Below are 20,329 nucleotides of genomic sequence, written 5' to 3' on the forward strand. Positions count from 1 at the left end.
TTTTTCCCTTCACCACAAAATGACAGTGAGAGAGTGCTCCATTCCCTTGATGTCCACAGGCAACTAAGATTTTATCTGGACAAGACTAAGAGCATTAGAAGGTCCAATCAGATGTATGCTTCCACCCCAGGGCCCTGGGGAAAGCTGTATCCAAATAGACAATATCTTCCTGGATATGCAAACTATTACCTTCTGTTAGTCTTTTCATGACAAAGACTTACCCTAGCACACACTAGTAGAGCAGTGGCCTCCCTTAAAGGCTTGGATACGGCCACTATACTAGAAGCAGTTACATGGTCCTCTGTTCATACCTTCACCAAGCATTATAAGTTTGACAGTATCTCCAGAGCAGGATTTGCAAGGGCCATCCTCCACAGTTTCCTGGTGACTGCTACCTCTTTCTCCACCCTTTCTTCTGCTTGAGCTGTGGTACTCTCCCAAATGTGAGACTACTGCAACATGAGAATAGAAGGACATAGATTAGTTGTGTAAAATCTTACCATAACCATAGATGTCCTTCTCTTCCATATTGCAGTATTCCTGCCCTACCTCCTATCCCCCTTCATGACATTTTCCCTGTCTGGCTGGCTGGCATCATTCCTTTTGTCCTTAAACTGTTATCCGACTGGGCAGTCAATTCTGAGGTCTGTGCATGCAGATGTCACATTTATGGCCCTGTGTGTGATGTCCCACGCACCTGGTAGCAACCAGGCATAAGTTTTTGCATAGGAGCCAGATGTTCAGGTTGGCTGAGGCAGAGGATCCCACAATTGAGAATATTGCAACATGGAAGAGAGGGACATCTATGGTTATGGTAAGATTACACAACTGATCTTTCTTTTGTTATTGGTACTTCAGGTCAGGCCAGGCTTTTTTTTTTTTAATTAACCTCTACAGATAGATTTTTGAGAGCCTTAAGAAACAGTTGCAGAACTTTCTGTGGGAAGAGAAGAAAACTCACGATACCCTAGGAAAAAGTAGTAATATATCATTAGTTCAGTGCTAAGCTAGCTGCCCTCATGGGCCATTTTAAGCCTAGCCAGTTTCCCTTTCCTAGGTGATAATCAAACCCTGTAGCTTGTGTCTGTGCGGTAAACATCTTAACTATTATGCTAACCCCCAAACCCATGGAGTATGGGGAACATGAGATATCAGACTTCTTTGGGTATTTTAATGCAGTTCAATTGAAATTATGGTGTCTGAATCAAATGAAGTTGTATGAGCAATATGGAAATGTCTATTACTCAAGAAAGTATTCCTATCCTAGAAATTGTCATAGTATCTTTTAGGCGAATGCCATAGCATGAAGGAATGGCTTTCCATTGATGATACTTTTGGGAAATATTGTGAGAAGGAACTTTTGCTCATAGGGTATGCCCATATTTAATGGATTAGAGAAAAAATAAACAACTGGGAAGAAATCAAAATGCAAATGTGGACTAGATTAATGTGACGGACTTAGACAAAGAAAATTAATAGCTTAATAGACGAAATTGGTGTCAGAAGTATGAAAAAGCACACTGATTAGTGGTATTTTTAACTGGGGCAAGGGGAGAAGCCCTGACCACAAAAAAGGTAATACATAGACTATATAATGTGACCTAATAAATAGGACAGTGGTGGATAAGGTAATGTGAGAATGGGAAAATTTGTTAGAGTGCAGTAAGCTGAGGGACTTGGATGCAGATCTGTTTGATTCCATGATATGCAGTGAAGTCCAGAATTTTTTGAATATATCAATGGTAGTGTCCAGACAGATATATATTTTTATACTTCATCAGAAGTAAGTATTATGTTCCCAAACATACATACATAAATGCTGCAGATGTCAAGAGAGAAAGGTTGGAAATTGAAAGCATATATATTTGAAATGTGATGGATCAGAAAAGGTTCTAGTAAGGAAGAAAATCTCATTACAATGAGTGTTTGGCAAAAATACCAGGTAAAGTGTACAGCTATGCATTCTGGGGTATACAGCAATAGGAGGGAAGCCAAGGCATGAGTTGTTAGGTCTAAGAATGATTTTGGCTAAAAATAAAAAAGGTAATAATATACAAATATATGCAAATTAATGTGCAGATGGAAGAGTAGAAGTAAGGCTTCTGAGGAAGACCTGGAGGCATTAATAAAAGAGCAAGAGAAGCAAAAAGAGAAGGTTATATTTGGGTAGAAGGAACAAAAGTAAATACATTAAGTGGCTGTCATAGCTTAAGTTCCAGGATTAGAATAGCTAGAGCTAAGAACTGAAATAGATGAAAAGGGAGTTTTTGATGAAGGGAATAACATCATTTAAGGAGCCAGTGACAGCTAAAAAGATGTAACTGAAAACATGGGGTGACTGTGAAGTTTTTAGTTTAAAAAGATTGGAAAAGATCAGTACAGTGCTTTGATGTAAACAGTGGGGTGGTGGTTATGGAAATGTAATAACTGGTTGTAGGATGTGCAGGTTCTGATAGTATTTGATCATTTGCTTGCAGATGCTGGAAAAAAAGATATATTGTGCCTGTTAAAAAGTTGTTTGATTAAAAATTGCACAGTTATAAAAGGGTAAAACTGTTAATAAAAAGATACTTGAAGTTGCTACAGTGAAGAAGCCCATCCTATGGGCATCCACTTGGTCATTTGAATGTTTGAAGATGTGTTTGCCATTTAGTAATCTGGTAGAAGACCTGACATTTTAATCCCAAAGTATGCTCCACTGGGTCAGGTTGGGTGGTAAATTTTTAACTTATATTCTCCATGCAACAGTGGGTAGTACTTTTCTCAAACATCTCAGGTAATGACATATATGCAGTAGTCTTTTTTTAGCCTTTAAGGAATTAGCTGAGACAATGACGTGTTCTGATATATGAGGAGCAGCCATTTCTCTTTGGGGTTATCATCCCTACAGGCTTGATGAAGTACCACATAAAGAGATCCTGAATGGGAACACAGGAGAGTTACATGGATCTCTGATTTGGCACAATGTGTGGAGGGTCAGTGGGTTCTTGTCACTTTTCATCTCCTAAAAAAAATAGGGCCTGAGCAGTAGTTTTTTTCTAGAAATTCCTAAGAAGGATATACATTCTAGGATAGTCATTGTTTTCTTGTTGGATGCAAAATCTGCACCTCCCATGGCACAATTCATTAAATGTGTCAGGGGTGAAGAAAATTATAAAGCTTCTGAGACCCCCAGGACTATATTTGGCACTCACTGGCAGCATTAAGAAAGCTACATTGGGGTTATGTTCATTGTTTTCCTAAGTGAATCTCGGTGACACCCCCACAGTGACCCTGTTATTTATAACTAGTGTTAGGAAACCTAAATGTGTCACTTGTGCATTTTTTGGAAAAAAAAAAAAACTTGTTTTACTTTTACATCAAGGCTGCCAGTCCCCTGAAGTTATACAGCAAAAGGATTTATTCACTATCTGACATGCTTTGGTTATGGGCTGGTTAAGTTAAGGGTATATGTGCCTCACTGATTCTGGGATTACTGTGCTTTTCATTCTGGGATGGTTTGTTATTTCAGGAATTATTTTGCTTTTTATCAAATGTTATATTTGATGTATTGGGTGTGCAGGTTCCTTGTGCTTTTTTTTCTTTGTTGCCCAAATCTCTGAAGTTGAGTATGAGAATTGCTTACAAGTAATGAGTGCTGTAGATGTCCATGGAGGTATACACACACACACACACACACACACACACACACACACACACACACACACACACACACACACACACTGCATCAGTTCAACTAGATGGCTGATATTTAAAGGAAACTTCTGTCTGGGGAGCCCATGAAGTTTATGGGGAAGAAAGTGGTAATTTCTGTGGATTCTTTCTCTGTGCCGAGTGATTATCTGTAGACATTAATAACAGAGCCGTTGGACTCTCAGTAGATTGTAGGCCTATAATTCCAGCTCCTTGTTTTGTTTCAAGGGTGGCCTCAGTTTATTAAGGTTAATTCTGATAGTAAATGTTTAGTGTTCTTTGTATTTGGCTTCTGCTTTACTAGCTCTTATCTGTTATAATATTGTAGTTGTTATGGTTAACATGCCTGTATCTGTCATCTAGTTTGATGCGATCACTGCTTTCCTTGATGTTTGTCATGTATCACAATTAAGTGTCGGATATACCTACTTTTTTGTTTCTCTTGTGTTTAATAAAGCATATGAAAAAGTGATCAGTAAGGGCTTGAGTCTGTTCCAGTTGTGAATACAATTCTTTGTCATACACACATTTTTTTCACATATGGAAATGTTAGTAAGCCGATTCAGACAGAAACTATTAAAGCAACACTGGACCCTAATTCAGAAGTAGCTGCACAGAATGCATTTACCAATTGCAGTTGTGTACGAGCTACACACAACTGAGAAAGTAATCATTGTAGCTAGTATTACCTAAAGTACCGAAATATCTGCATTTATGTTAGCTTTAGCAATTAAACTAAACCAAGGGGGGGAAGTCTTACAAATATTGAACAACATAACTTAAGATGGAACTGTCTGCTCCCACTTATAGTGTGATATATCAAACTGAACAATTAAGAGCAGGAAGAAAAAATAATTCCAGGAATGTGCTCCTAAATCAGTCATAATTCGAAGTGTGTAATGGGTTGTTGATATTTTGGCTTTTAATGAGTAACAGCTAAATATTCATTAGTGCAGGACTTCTCAGCTTCTTAAAATGGCAAGATGAAAAAAAATAATAAATAAGACACAGAACCCAATAAATTAATTAGTAAAGAAATGTATGCAAAAACAGCAAAAATGACTAAAGCGGTTTAGAATTTAAAAACTACAAGAAACTGCCAAAATAATGACACAAACGCCAGTAAGGAAACAGTCTCCAACACAGGTTTTTACTGACTGAACGCTTTCATTCTTTTATGTAACTAGAACTTCATCAGAGTTAAAACCATGTCCAAACTGGAGTTTAAAAACAGTGTCATATAATCACATGATTCAATCCAACCAGTGATACTAACTCAGGATCTTGCTAATTTCCGTAGAGATATTGTATCTAACAATCATTAAAAAGACACAGTGTGTATTAAAATACAAAATGTGATCTGATGGTTTAATTTATGATATATGTCATCTGTCTCAAATAAACTTTAAAAACTTCAATTATGAAATATTAGTATTTCTATAATAGTACAACCTTTGTGCAAAAAGAAAACATTTAATGTTTATGGATCCATTGAGACCAGGTGGTTTGTCAGCACAAAGCCCTATTTGCCAACTAGACTCATGGCATTCCAGTTGGACATTGTATTTGCCAACAAAGTCATTCATGTTTACTGAGTCAAGCACAAAAAAGACTGGTATTTTCTGAAATTTGCACATGTAAGTGAATGTTTGGCTTCGGCATTAACAGTATCTTTCTTCTTGATAGCCAAATAATGTTCATAAATTCTTCTGGACAGCTTTCTTGCAGTTTTCCGTATATAAAAATATGGGCATGAATCACAAACTGCCAGGTAAAAACCACCCCTTATGAATTGCAGTTTTACCTGGCTCCAGCCCAAAGGCGAAAATTCAGTGCCATCATCTGTTTGTTATAAATTGGCCCTGCTTAAACCTGCTGCACTTGTATGTGCCAAAGGAGTTCTGTATGTCAGTTGATATTCTACGCTCATTTTCCAGTAAGGATTTCTCATTTCAGCTTACTTCAGTAAGCATAAATGACTTTGTTGGTGACTACAATGTCCAACTGGAATGCCGTGAGACTAGTTGGCAAATAGGGCTTTGTGCTGACAAACCACCTGGTCTCAACGGATCCATAAACATTAAATGTTTTCTTTTTGCACAAAGGCTGTGTGATGACATTAATGTTATTGTAGAAGTACAAATATTTCACATTTTAAGTTTTTCAAGTCTGTCTGAGGCAGGTGATAACATAAATTAAACCATCAGATCACATTTTGTATATTTTAATACACATTGTCTCTTTTTAATGATTGTTAGATATACTACCTCTTTAAGAAAATTAGCAGGATCCTGAGTTAGTATCATTGGTTGGATTGCATCACGGGATTATGTGACATGGTTTGTACATGGTTTTTAATTTTGATGAAGTTCTAGTTAAATAAAAGAATGAAAGTGCTCAGTCAGAAAAAAAAAATGTGTTAGATACTGTTTCCTTAATGGCCTTTGTGGAATTATTTTGGCAGTATGCAAAAACAGGCATCACATCTAGAATAACTGCTAATGTTACTTAATGTTTGATTAATGTGAATCGTTGTATCAGATTGCATAGCAGATTGATGCGAGTAAAACAACTGTAAATATCTGTGTTTTCTAAATATCAACTGAAGAAGGTGACGTAAACAATACTTTGTTGGATGTCTTCTGTTTAATGACAGGAAGCAGGCAAATGAAAAATAAGTGAAATTGTATATGTTGTAATGTGTTGCTTAAGTCTGAAAAAAAATTATGTTTTTGAAGTTTCAAGTAAAAATATTTATTATTTGCAAAACTTAAATGTGTTACAATTGTCTCATTAAACACATACTCATTGCTTTGATGCTGTTCAGAATTATTGGCATATATTTTCATTTTGCCATTTTGAGAGCTTTGCCTTATTAAAAATAGAGTAAATGTATTTCTGTTGCTTTTGTGCCAGAAGTGTGAAATCCTATTTCTGTCTGAAGAAAAGGTTGGATTTAGATGTGTGTTCTGGCATATTCATGAAGTGGTTTGAAATAAAAGCTGTATAGAATAAGTCTAGTCCAAATATTGCCATTTGCAAAAGCTGAGAAGTGTGATAAGTTGGGGTGTGTGGATTATTTTTATCACATATTTTTAAGGGTCCACTTTTTGACCCATCATCTTGAATAAAACTTGAGAAAACTTCTAGTTGATTCATTTTCATTGTATGTTAAATCTGTGTTGATGGCTTAAAGAGAACAGTTTTATTTATTCCAGGAAGTTGCAGTGATGGATTGTGTCTACCATTTTAATTAGAGAAACAGTGCATCGCATTACCAAAGGATGCTGTTGAAAGGCTTATCTTTATTTAGGTGTGTGATCAGCACACAAGTATAATTGAAGGCAGATGTTGAAAAAAAATTCGAAGGCAACCTTAGCTCTGTTCTTTTAAAATAAGTCACCTTATTTACCAAAGTTGTTCAGTATGTGGAATTGCGAAGTTTCACATTTCTTCAGTGCTCCAGATGCATCATTCCACCTTTCAGGATTTGTGGGATGCAGATGATAAGAATCATGTTTGCCTGTAAAGATCCACATCTGCATTGATTTCTCTCTTTCTGTTTCTTCCTTTTCTGGTGTATTATAGCAACAGTGGAGTTGAACTGATGATGTGTACATGACAAGATACATTTTAAAGTCATAGCTGCCTGACTAAACTAATTATTTGCATTTTTTGTTTTTGTTTTTAATGATTTTTTTTTTGTAGGGCGAAGCTGGGCAGCAACAACAACTGAGGGCCTTCTTATATACTCCTTGGACAGTGGCCTCATTTTTGACCCATTTGAACTTGATATGGACATTACACCAAGCAGTATACATCGAGTACTACATCAGAAGCAATACACTGCAGCCATTGTCTTGGCTTTTCGATTAAATGAGAAGAAGTTGATTCAGGAAGTCCTTGAAAATGTTCCGCAGAGTGAAAGTAAGAAATTTTCTCTTTAGTTTTTCTTCTTTAGCGTGTTGCTGTATGCTTAGGTGTACTTGCACAGTTACATTAAGAATGTAGAAAACAGTGGTAATTACTATAAATGCATGAACCCTAATCATATACATTTTCTAAGATCATTTTCCATGTTTTTCTTTCTCCCCCATGCACTCCTAAAACAAACTGCAGTTGCTTGGCATGAGAGATGATTGAGAGAGTAGTGTAATGCTTGGCAGTAGGTACTGTATTCACCCCTGTCAGACTAGTGATCACAGAAGTTGTGCAGAAAGATGATCTTATCAGTGTTTGTTTAAAAAATATATGCTAATCTAACATAAGTACCCTCCTTAGTGGGGCTGTGATTATCTTTAATTAGCCTTCAGTTTGGTCATTTTTTTCCCTGAAGTTGTCATGACAGGGGGCTTGTGTGCACCCTTCATGCATACACTTTGGTGATGTCACTTCAGTACTAGGAGAGCACACATGGCTCTTGAGCCCATCAGTTCTTTTTTGCTGCTCATACAGTTTAGCTTTTAGTCTCATTGTACGTCATAGAGAGGCTCCCATGTTCAGTGCCTAAAACAGCGTCTCTATGTTAAATGTTTTTGTAGTTGTCAGAAAAAATAAGAAATAAAACAATTGTGATCCAAACTCTGAGTATTCACTGTGTGGCTGTTTTAGAATACAAAAACACCTTCAAAGCTCGCTGTACACAAGCTACAGGATTCACTCTACCCCACACCACTACAAGCCATTTAGTATTTGCCAACTAATTACTATGTGATGTGGATATCCCACCGTTGCCAAACACAAATGTGATGCCCATGCCCTGGCCCAGCAATCAAGGAGCCTCAATCCTCACCACTAACTCCAGAGAGGGTGTCTGATATATGAGGAAAGGATAACCAATGCACACAGTAAAGTGCAATTTCCCTTAAGAGCACACAGAGATCACAGTCAGTCTGGGGCTGGTCGCTCCCTTGCTCTCCAGGTCCCCAATAAGACTCCCCACTGGAACAGCTATAGGGTCCAGATCTCAGCCAGCTGGGCAAGCTAAAATCTCCAGTACCTTCTCTGTCCAACCAGTGCTTCGTGTCCCTGCCCAAGTAGCTAACACACACACACTTTGAGATAAGAGTTTACACAACCACACAGACACTTCTGGGGAAGGCTGGCACAGGTTCTCCAGCTGTGCCCCTTTTACCCAGACTGTACGGTAGAAATCCCTGCCACCACCCAGCTAATACTTATCAGCTACTCAAAAGCCCATAAAAGGGTGTCCAATTATTACTGTGCAATGTTATTATCCAATTGGTAGTATAACTAAACAGTCAAGGCTTATTAGAGTGACTTGGTACAGAATCCTTGTATACATACAATGTGCTGTTAGAGCTTAACTTATCTCTACACAATCCAGCCACAGTTAAAAGGTTTTAAAATATTTAATAATAAATAATCTACTACACAGTGCTAGTCAAGAGTTCAGAGATCACACAGAAATACTTAAAATAATTCAGTAGCACAGTTCTGACATCACAGGAAAACACTTAGTCTAATCTTTCTAGTTCCTAGCTATTTCTAAAAGAAAACACAAGTCTAAGATAACTTACATATGCGCAAGACAGTGCTGTGAGTTGGAAGGTCAAGAGAAAAATGCTTAATGCCTTCTGATTCTGTCTGTTTAAATTGAAATTACTGTTCTGATAAACATTACATCATTCTTCACCCTTCTTGGGGTTCCCAGGCCAACAGAAACTGAATCTACATTCTTTTACACCTAGGCAGAAACCAGAGCAATAAAAATACATTTACATGTTTAAATCTAGCAATCTAACTCTTGGTTAAAACAATAGAAAGAATGTGCTAGCCCAGACGGAATGACTCCGAATCTTTAACTTCAAAGGACAGACACAAAATGCTTGTCTTAGCTTTCTTTATAGCAGAGGGCAATGTTGTTACATTTTTTTGAAGTTCAGCATTTCACAGCATATTCTTTCATTTAAGAAAACAAGCCTGTATTTCAACATTTATATTTACAAATGACAGAATTATCTGCACAATTATATCTGGCTAGGCTGGCAGCATTCATCTTCACCCAATATTCACAGTAACCATCATATTTAATGACCTTTCAGAAGCGGCCACAATCTGTTTAAATTGTTTTGCAGTACTTTATAATGATGGAGGCCACTTGCTACAAATAGGCCCGAATTTCTAGAAAGGACACTGGGTTTTATATGGCCAAACACAATTTATGGCACTTATAAACCAGGTAGAAGCTTGGTTCATCTTCCAAGACCACTGTGGTCTTGGTAGCTTTTGATAGCTTTTGAACTATCTGTTCCTCCTTCATTTTCAAGTATGAGGTGCTAAGAGCATAGTACTTGTAGTGTGTTTTGGCATCACGAACATCAAGCTGAGCAGAGACTCCACAGCAGGTACCCATCACCTCTTTTTCTGTGTATAGGTACAGTCTTTATTCTGAACCTAATTTCTAACAGGTTGAAATCTAGCCCTGCAGGACCATCTCTTTGATAGTGGCCTTGTTTTCCCTTACTTATAATATCATACCTATGTGTATTACCTTGCAGTTGCCCCCATACCCAATCTGGATTTTAAAGGCTTTTTAGTGCCTGGTGTCAGATGACCTAATTGTTGCCAGAAGTCCTTTCTCACCAGTTGTTTTCACGTGGTAGAGGATTGTTCTTTACCACTCCATCCTGCCAAGCTCAGTGCACAATCCTTTTACATTTCATCCTTTGGGATTAATGATGGTCCATCCAGATTCCTAAACCTCCACCCCTCCACACACACACACACACACACACACACACACACACACACACACACACACACACTAGCACAGGCAAGTATCTGAGGTGTTCAGAAAGAAAAGTATCTCTCCATTCCTGTCCAAGTCATCAGTTGTCATAGAGTCTTAAAACATTTGAGTATCCTATTTTTGGAAAATGACAGGAATTTGTAATTTTCCTGTAAAGAGTCATACCCTGAGGATCCTGTCTTTGCAGGGATCCTTAAGATAATAGGAAGTTTGAAATCATCTTGTCTTGAAGCTTAGCTGGGGAGTACTGATTTGGAATTATGTGTTTTCTGCCCCAAGACACTATTATTGCGAATGCAGTTTTGTTCCTTTTATACAGGTCTGTAGCCTTTATTTACATACTTTTGCAGAACATCATTAAAAAGTAAACTACACATTGAGATAACATGTTCTCTTTCCTGTGTTTAAACTGTACTAAAATTAAATTCCTAATAAAGGGTGTCATTACCTTATAATTGTGCCCATAGCTAAGCAACTGCATGATAGAAGTATGGTTGTTTTAATTCAGATGCTCCGACCTGAGTTTTAGTGCATTATATTTTAATTCCCACAATTTCAAAAGATGCTGGGAATAAAGGAACCCAAATTCACAGACAAATGTATCCTTGAGTGCTATTTGTTTGATTCAGGAATCTTCCACCAGGTGCTTTGGAAAGTCAGTCCATTTGGCTCCTAGTCCTATACTCATGCTAAAGCCGGGGAAGCCATTTAAGATATATTTGCCTTAGCCAGCACCATAATATAGCGGGATTAAACCTTGACTGCAGCCAAGGCAACCCAAGTTCTGTTAGTGGCTTGGGTGCTTGAAGTCTCTGGCAGGGGAGGGAATAGCCATGCCCATAAGGGGGATGGGGAAGAACAGGATGCACAGAATGACATTTCCTTGAAGGAGGGCAGCATTGCAGTCGATGTCATAGTGGGTGTTATTTTATCTCACTGCCTGGTGGTCATCCTCATTAAGGAGTACACTGTAGCATGCACATGAAGGAAAAGGGCATTGTGAGTTCCCTTGATGATGTAGGTAGCATGTCCCCCTGACCATGAGTGGAGTTAGAGACTTACACAGATGCAGCTTTTCCAGTCTGCCTGAACGATGGTCCTTCTAGACTGCTCTCACCTTAGCAGATCTGGGGACTTCTGACTGCTAGTGAACAAATGAACTTGAGTTTGATATTAGGAAGCTTCATGGTTGGCAGACAGAGGGGTGGAAAAGCACCTAGGGACAAAATAATTATCTTTGCTGCATTGTCATACCCGTTATTATCCTACCTTTTATCTTTGCTCATTTAACCATTATGCTTTTATAATTCCCTTAACTTTTAGATTTATGATGTTTTCTCATTCCTTTTTACCTTCTAAGCTGCCAACAGTATTAAACTTGAAAGGTCTGCGTTATGTCTAGTCCACCCATCTATGGGACAATAACCAAACAGAAAAATAGCTGCTGTGAGCATAACGAAGGTACACCAGCTTTGTTTCTGCATGGGGACTTAAGTATAAAAGTATTAATTGTGAAATATTACAGATCTTGTACACCCCAGGCATGTCTGCTGTTTCAGCAATGCTCTTATTCATTGTTACCTTTTCCATCTTTCCTTCCCATATGATGTCTACTACTAGATTCTTCATGGTTTAAAAAATGCTGGCAAGGCCTGTCAGACATGCAACTTTTTCTTCTGTAACCTTGTGCTTATTAACTTAATCCCTAAAAATTTTAGCAGTAGAACTTTCCATATTTATGGAAAGTAAATAATCACAATTACCACCAAAATAATGGTACAATACCAGAACGACACAAATTGCATGGCAAACTAAAAGACGTAATATGTTTAATTTTTTTTTTGTTTATTTTAGCTTGGCGCTTAACATTCTCTTGAAATCATAGGAACTTCTTCAGAAACAAGGATACATTCACTTCATTTTGTATTGCCACTTCACTAATGCAAGTCAATTAATCAGCTAATTAACTGATCATTTTTAAAGAGACATCACTAAATTATAAACCATTAAAAAAATATATAGAAGATAATATTAAAAATGTATATAAACATACTGTAAAACACACTGTACAATAGATATTAAATTCTCTGTTAATTTAATAAACATTTAATATTTATTGTTTCATTTAACCCTGGCTTTTTTCTGTAGCTTAGATAATTTGCTGTCTTACTTCCTTACATACTAATTAATTATTAACATTACCTGTGAATGTTCTAGATGCAACATGATTTAATACAAAAATATATAACTTTTTAAATGGAATGCAATTGGCCGCATCCTTGGCTAGTGAATTATTGTAGTCCTTTTTCTTGTTTGCTGCCTGATTTTCATAAATTCTATAGGAGAAATTTCTTGTGGTTTTACCCAAGTAAAAGCTGTCACAGGTGTCGCAGAAATCTAAATAAACGACTCTTTCTGTACTACACCTAAATCTGCCTTTAGATCAAAACTGTCTTTTACTGTGTTTAAGTATAATATTAGCACCTTCAAAGATATAGCTGCACAATGTACAGTTTTGACACTTATATGTTTTGTACTGACCTTACAACTTAGTTATTGGTACCTGATCTTTCCAGAACATTTCTAATACTACAGATTCTCTTATAGGTGAAATAGGTTTTTGTCACCCTTCACTCCGTATTACCTAATATAACCTTCCAATTATAACTTTTTGAATTTCTGTACTATTATTACTAATAGGTAAAGGAAAAGATTTACCAAATTTATCCTCTTTTTTATCAATCATTACCGTCTTCAAAATCCCATTTAGTAATATTGGTAGAAATATATATATCCTTTTTTCTTTAACTTAATCCATAATGCCAACCAACGTATGCTTCATATAACCTATCTTTATAAACATACTTTTTAATAATGTCATCGCCTTTAAAAACTGAATCTTTGCTAACAAGACAACTTAATCTTATAAACTGTCCTCTTCGGATACTTAATTTTTAAAATAAGGATGCTGACTGTTATAATGTCAATAATTATGTATTTTTGTATATAGTGCTTTGAAAACATGAATGCATCATAAATCCATCCATCCACAAACCCTTCTTTCCAATTTTTGCACATGGGGTCAGGGTGTCACTTCAACAGTGACAATCATCTAGAACCAGTGTTTACAATGCTGAGTAGCTAACCCTGCTGCTGTTGAATACATCAAGTCTAATTCAGTAATTATGTCTAAAAAAACAAATATTAGACCCTTTGCTACCTATAATAATAATAATGAAAAAAAAAAAACAGTAATGTTATTTATTGCTAACAAAAATAAAATTCATTTTCATGACCATGCTATGAAAAACTAAATTATCAATAAACCTGTAATATAACAAAATCTTATTAAATAATGGATGCTGTTGTATTAAATATTCCCACCAGCTCATGACCAGATTAACAAAACCAGGGGCCATTCTAGCTCCCATTCCAACACATTTAGATGTTTATGTTTTGTGTTATCAAATTAAAAAAAAACACCTAACACTAATTGTATAATAAATCTACTGTATAATCAATTCATTAGTAAAAATCAGTAAATTTACTTAAATACCTTCCAACAAATTATATACCTATACTATGCATGATTGAAGTACATCAGGAAACTACATCTAATGTTATTAACATTGTTTCTGTACCTTTAAGTTCATTATATCATATATGATCTAGAAAAATCCATGAATCTCTCAAATAAAACTTAGAATTTTATACTACTGGGTTGAGTAAAAATTCCAAATAAACTAACCAGGTTTTGGTCTTACTAAAATGTGTGGGGATTGGAATGGTTTTCATGTGTTTTAGGTATACCAAAAAACTCTTCCCATCTTTGAATAGTCAACTTTCAAAAGCTCAAATAAATTTAAATCTGTTTGCTCTTGTAATAAATCAAACAAACATATATTTATAAGTTGATAGCAGCTATACACACAATTTTTCAGATCTTATTTAATAACAGTCAACTTTACTTAACATAAATTTTGATTTTCTTTTATAGACATTTGTATCCATCAAGGCTAGGCCATTTCCCTTATCTGCTTTCATAACTCTTAAATTGGAGTTTGATGACATTTCAACTAATGCTAACTTCTCTGATTTTGTATTTATTACAAACATCACATATTTCTTCTTCATATAACTCTGAGAACAATTGTAAAGTACTGTGTAAGACAGTGTTGCAAACACTTTAATTAAAATATTTGATTTACTATATTTAAATGTGGTAACAGATTTAAAATATAGTGTAAATTCAATTTTTGTGCTACAGTATGCTAATTTTTTAGTGTGTTCTGCAGTTCATGTTGTTCTGGCACTGTTCCATTACTTTGGTGGTGTTTTTTTTTCCTTCAGAGCAGCCCAGATTATTTTAGGTTCATAGGTAAATACTAGGCTATCAGTCTGCAGATTATTACAAGCCTAGCCAAACCTGAGGTTAGAATCGAATCCTGTACTTTTGCATTTGTGAGATGAAGACCTTAACTGTTATGCCAAACCCTCATATTCCATTTGTTTCATTTAATTCCTATGGATTTTAATTTTATTGTATTAACACAGACTTTTAATTCACTCATGTAGCAGGCGCAAGAAGTTCTCATGCAAGTAGTAGTTTCTGCATCAGGTTTAGCTGGTTGATATGGTGGCACCACTCCCTTCCAGAAGTGAAAATGAGGAAACCATCATCACTGTTTCTACACCAGATGAAAGTCACAGGTGTAGTAAATTTGAAATTTATCTAACCCATTTAAAAAGAACACTTTACTCTGTGAGCTGCTATTAACAGTAGACAGTGTAAGTAACTCCTATAACTACAAAAGGATTATTTTGAACTTGAAAAGAAATTCAAATTCGTCAGGCTCAAATCTTTAGAATTTGAAAATCACTATTTAGATCATTGTGTCAGTATCACACAAGTGCCATGTGGACTCAAGAGTTTTTAAGTTCCCAAACAGAGTTAATAAGGATGAATCTGTATATCAAAAGTTAGAAATTTTCAGTGAAACTGGCATTTCTGTTATGAAAACATTAATAGATGCCAACAGTAATAAAATGGGAGGTTTAAAAATGCAGATTTGGTACTGTGATTCAAGTGTTCACAGTCATCCTTGTGGGCATCATTGGAACAAATTGATAATGGTGTTTTTGCTAAAGTAAACAGATTAATTGTTACTATCACTTAACAGAAGGAGAAGAATTTAAAAAGATGATGATGCTTATCGTCAGGGTGAAGCGTACCCCATTAAGGTTAAAAATTTAAAAAATGAGAAAAGTAATTTTAAATGGGGAAATGCTAATTTGAATAGCGCTTTTTGCAACAGTATTTTACTGACACTTTCCACCCATTGCTTCATCTAATCGTATTTCAAATGACCTTGGAAGACTGAATGGTAATCGAGAAGAAGTTAATAAAGTAGTTGAGAGTTCAGATAGTGATGGAGTTTTTCATTCACCTGTTAACTCTCAGGTATCCCAGTTATCCATCTACCTTTTCACCAGACTTATCAACAGTCAGGATGGAAGAACAATTCCACTTGGAGTTCAAAAATCAGAGGCAGAAATCGGGGAAGAAGCAGGAAGACTTAACTGTGATCACATTTAACTTAAGTTCTTTTAATTTGAATGACCGTCACTTTTCACTTTTGGAAAAATGTTTTGCGTTTTATATCTTGTAATCAAGCAAATACTTCTAATGTCACTATAGATTGAAAGTCGTACGTACGTAAATTGAATTTACAGTATATTTTACATGATATACCACATTTTAAAACTGGTAAGTCTAATATCACTAAAAAGTGTTTGTAATCCTGTCTTACACAGAACTTTACAGTTGTTCTCTGAGTTATGTGAAGAAGGAATATGTAAGGTTTGTGAGAAAAGCCTTCAAATATTATAATTTCACAAAATTGGAGAAGTTTGCATTAGTTGAAATGTCATCAAATCCCAATTTAAGAGTTATAAAAGCTAAGGGAAATTGTATAGTCTTGATAGATACAAATGACTCTAAAAGAAAATTAATATTTATGTTAAGTGATGTAGACTATTGTTAAATAGTACCTGAAAATGATGTGTATAGCAGCTGTCAACTTATAGATATATGCTTATTTGATTTATTGCAACAAAAGTGAGTTGATTTAAATTTATTTGATATTTTTGAAAGTTGATTTATCCTAAGATGAGAATTTTTTTCGGGATACCTAAAATACATAAAAACTGTTTCAATCCCCCCTCCCATGTAGACCTATTGTAACAGCAGATTTTAGTTGAACTGAAACCATGTCTGTTTAGTTGGATTTTCTACTCAGCCTAATAGTTCAAAATTCTAATTTTTATTTGAAGGATTCATAGATTTTTCCGTTTTATCTAAGATACTATGAATTTAAAGTTACAAAAACAGTGTTGGTAATGTTATATGTAGTTTCCTTATATACTTCAATCATGCATTATATAGGTATACTTTTTTTAGAAGTTATTTAAGTATATTTACTAATTTTACTAATGAATTGATTAATACAGTCAATTTTTTATTACAGTTATGGTTGGATTTATTTTTTTGGGGAATTTGATAATACAGTATATACACAGACTAAAGGTGGCACAATGGGAGCTAGAATGGCCCCTGTTTTTTTGCTAACTTGGTTATGAGTTGGTGGGAATAATATTTTTTAAAACATTTAATAAATTTTTTATATTATAGATTTATTAATGATTTAGTTTTTTATGGCATGGTGATGAAAATGAATTAAATTATCTTTGTTTGCAATAAAGAAAAGTGCTGAATTTTTAACTTTCAATGTAGGTAAGAGCAAAGGCTCTAATGTTCATTTTAGACATAATTATTGAATCCGTTTTGATGCATTCATGTTTTCTTAGGAATACATACAGGAAAGACACTCTAACAATTATTTGTATTACAACAATCCGCATCCTTATTTTATGAAAAGTAATTTCATAAGAGGACAATTTAAAAGATTAAGTTGTCCTGTTTGTAAAGATTCAGATTCTTTAATTATGATGGAGTTATTACAAATACGTTTACAGAGAGAGAGGTTATATGAAGCATAAGTTGGTTGGCATTACCAGTGAAGTTAAAGAAAAAAAGGATAGATAAATTTCCACCAACATTACTAAAAGGGTTTTTGAAGAAGGTAAAGACTGATAATATAGAAGACAATTTTGTTAGATCTTTTTCTTTACCTATCAGTATTAATAATTTAGAAGTTTGGAAAGTTTTAGTTGATATTTGGAAGGTCATACTAAGAAGTAAGGAGTTATCCAAAATAATAGATGAAAAAACGTGTTTCACCTGTAAGAGAACCTGTAGTATTAGAAATATTATAGGCACCATTAATTGTATGCTCGGGGGTCTGTATGGAACATACAAGTGTCAAAACTGTAAATTTTGTAAATATGTCTTTGAGGGTACTAATGTTATACTTAAGCATAGTAAGAGACAGTTTTGGTCTAAAGGCAGATTTAGGTGTGGTACAGAGAAGTTGTTTATTTAGCTTTCTGCAACACCTGTCACAGTTTTTACTTGGGTAAAACTACAAGAAAGTTGTCTTGTAGAATGTAAGAATATCAGGCAGCAATCAAGAAAAAGGACTGCAATAATGCAACAGCCTGACATACAGGTGATTGCATTCTGTTTAAAAAAGTTTTCTTTTTTGTATTAGTTCATGTTGCATCTAGAGCATTCACAGGTAGTGTTAAAAACAAATTAGAATATAAGGAAGTCATATGGCATATTATTTTAGCTGCAGATTAAAAGCCAGGATTACATTAAAAAGTAAATATTAAATGTTTATTAAATTCACAGAGGATTTAATATGCATTATATATTATGTTTTCGAGCATGTTTACACACATTTTAACATTATATTTTGTGTGTATTTTTAAGGGTTATAATTATTTAGTGATTTCACTTTATAATGAATAGTTAGTTAATTGGTTGATAATTGACTTGCTTCAATGAAGTGATGATATAAAATGAAGTTAATGCATGTTTGTTTCTGAAGAAGTTCTTAAGATTACTAGGAAAATGAAAGCATTAAGCTTAAAAAATTTTCCTTGAATGGGACATTCATTGTTACAATGTGCTAATTTTTTAAAAAAGAATTATGATGTAGCATCCACACACTGAGTACTAACAACCAAAACAAAAATGCATGTCAGAGACACAACTCCAGAAAGTCCACTTAGCGACAGTAAAGTAGCAGTTGTAATTAGTGAACTTCCTTAAAAAAATAATTAATTAAGAGTGCTTTTGTCATCCAAATTATCATCAAAGACTAAATCAGAAAGCGATAAACCCTTTTGTTTTTCTTTGTAATTAAGTTCATTCGTTACGCTTCTTTACTGTTGCTGAGTGGCAATATTGGAATTTTGCCTTCAACAGTCATTTTGGTTTTGGTTACATACAAGGAAAGACCCAAATGAGACCCATGATTATTTTGTAAGTTAGGATTATTGCCTTTGTTTTGGTTTAATGTTGTATTCTGAGAATTTCGTAGACACAAAGTCCTAAACAGATCCCCCTGGGGCCTCAACAAGTACATCAGTACATCTGCGCAAACAGAGAATTTAATCTGCCAGTTACCTGCATTATATTTCTGTATTCCGGCGTTCCTTAATTGTACTTCTAAGGACTCCAGGTGTAACATAGAAAGCAACATGGACATAATATGACTCCTTTGCCTTGTGCCTGTAGTTAATTTATGTAGCATAGATAACTGTGCTACAAGCTTCATATTTGTAACAGACCCTTTTCAAACTGACATTAGCAAATACTTGAAGTCCTCTGGAAGCCTGTTATGTTCATCACAGGGCTCATCACTGTCGTAGTATAATTTGTCCATGGGATTTGCTGAAGATATTTCCACAGTTATAACTCCTCCTTGCCTGATATGGAGGGGTTGGGGGTCACTGTCACCATTTTTCAGTTCTTTTTGCTGCTAAGACGTTATGTTATCAGGCTTCTTCCATCTTTCAGGTCCTTTCCACGTGACTTCTGAAAAATTAGAAGTACTGTCTTATGGGGACTCTTTCTATTGATCTTTCTGAGCTTGTATTACTAACTGTGGTAATTGCTTGCTTTTGTTATATATTTTATTTTGAAATTGGCCTTGCTAAATTCTCCAGGGTCCTTGACATTCACAGAAAAGTATTCAAGAAAGCATACATAAGGAAGGCAAATTCTGTTAAAGAATCTTCCTGCATTGTATTTTATGTCTTTCTGCAAACACTGTACAGCTTTTAGAAAAAAAACCTGAGAGTATTAGAGCCTGGAAATCTCATGGCTTACTTGGATCAAAAAATAAACTTTGGTGCAGACCATGTGTGTACCAGGTGAACCCAGTAGCCCTGGCTTGCAACAGAGGAAAACAAGGAAGATGGAGAGATCACAGCCGTCTGTTAAAGAAGCCACCAGTCACAGACTGCAAGGCAGTGAAAGAACCTGTTGGTCTTGCAATAATCTGCAAATACTGGTCCTGATGAGTGTAAACTTCATGCTTCCCCTGCTTAGCATGAGTGTAGCATTGAATTGCCACCAATCTTGACTGTTCAGGAAGCAGACAGTGTGTTTATCCTAGTAGAACTTCTGCTGCTTGTTTGTGCCAGGCAGCCTGGCTCCTAGAATTGTACCAGCTCTCTCTGAGGTAACTGTGTCATCAGATATCCCAGAGATCCTTGGAGACAATAACCCTAAATGCCTTTATGATAAATTTTGTGACTAGTGTAGCCAGTATGCCTGAAACTGAAAGAGAAGATCCCGACAGCTGAGGCCTGGGCAGATTACAAGTTTACAAGGAAATGTGTTACAGCATACAAAGGCCAGTGGGAAGCCTGCACGGTACTTTCTGGTGGGGG

General features: G+C 35.4%; 1 protein-coding gene across 1 annotated transcript in view; it reads left to right on the plus strand.

Moving 5' to 3' along the window:
- LOC122802737 (periodic tryptophan protein 2 homolog) overlaps positions 1–20,329 on the plus strand; it is a 723,301-nt gene that overhangs the window by 577,105 nt on the left and 125,867 nt on the right. Inside the window, exon 18 of the mRNA XM_044072502.1 lies at positions 7,402–7,620. Within this exon, the coding sequence (XP_043928437.1) occupies positions 7,402–7,620 (219 nt within the window). The remainder of the gene's footprint in view (positions 1–7,401; positions 7,621–20,329) is intronic.

Source organism: Protopterus annectens, chromosome 5.part0 (genome assembly GCF_019279795.1).
Source record: "Protopterus annectens isolate FY-2018-M chromosome 5.part0, PAN1.0, whole genome shotgun sequence".
Taxonomy (NCBI): domain Eukaryota; kingdom Metazoa; phylum Chordata; order Ceratodontiformes; family Protopteridae; genus Protopterus; species Protopterus annectens.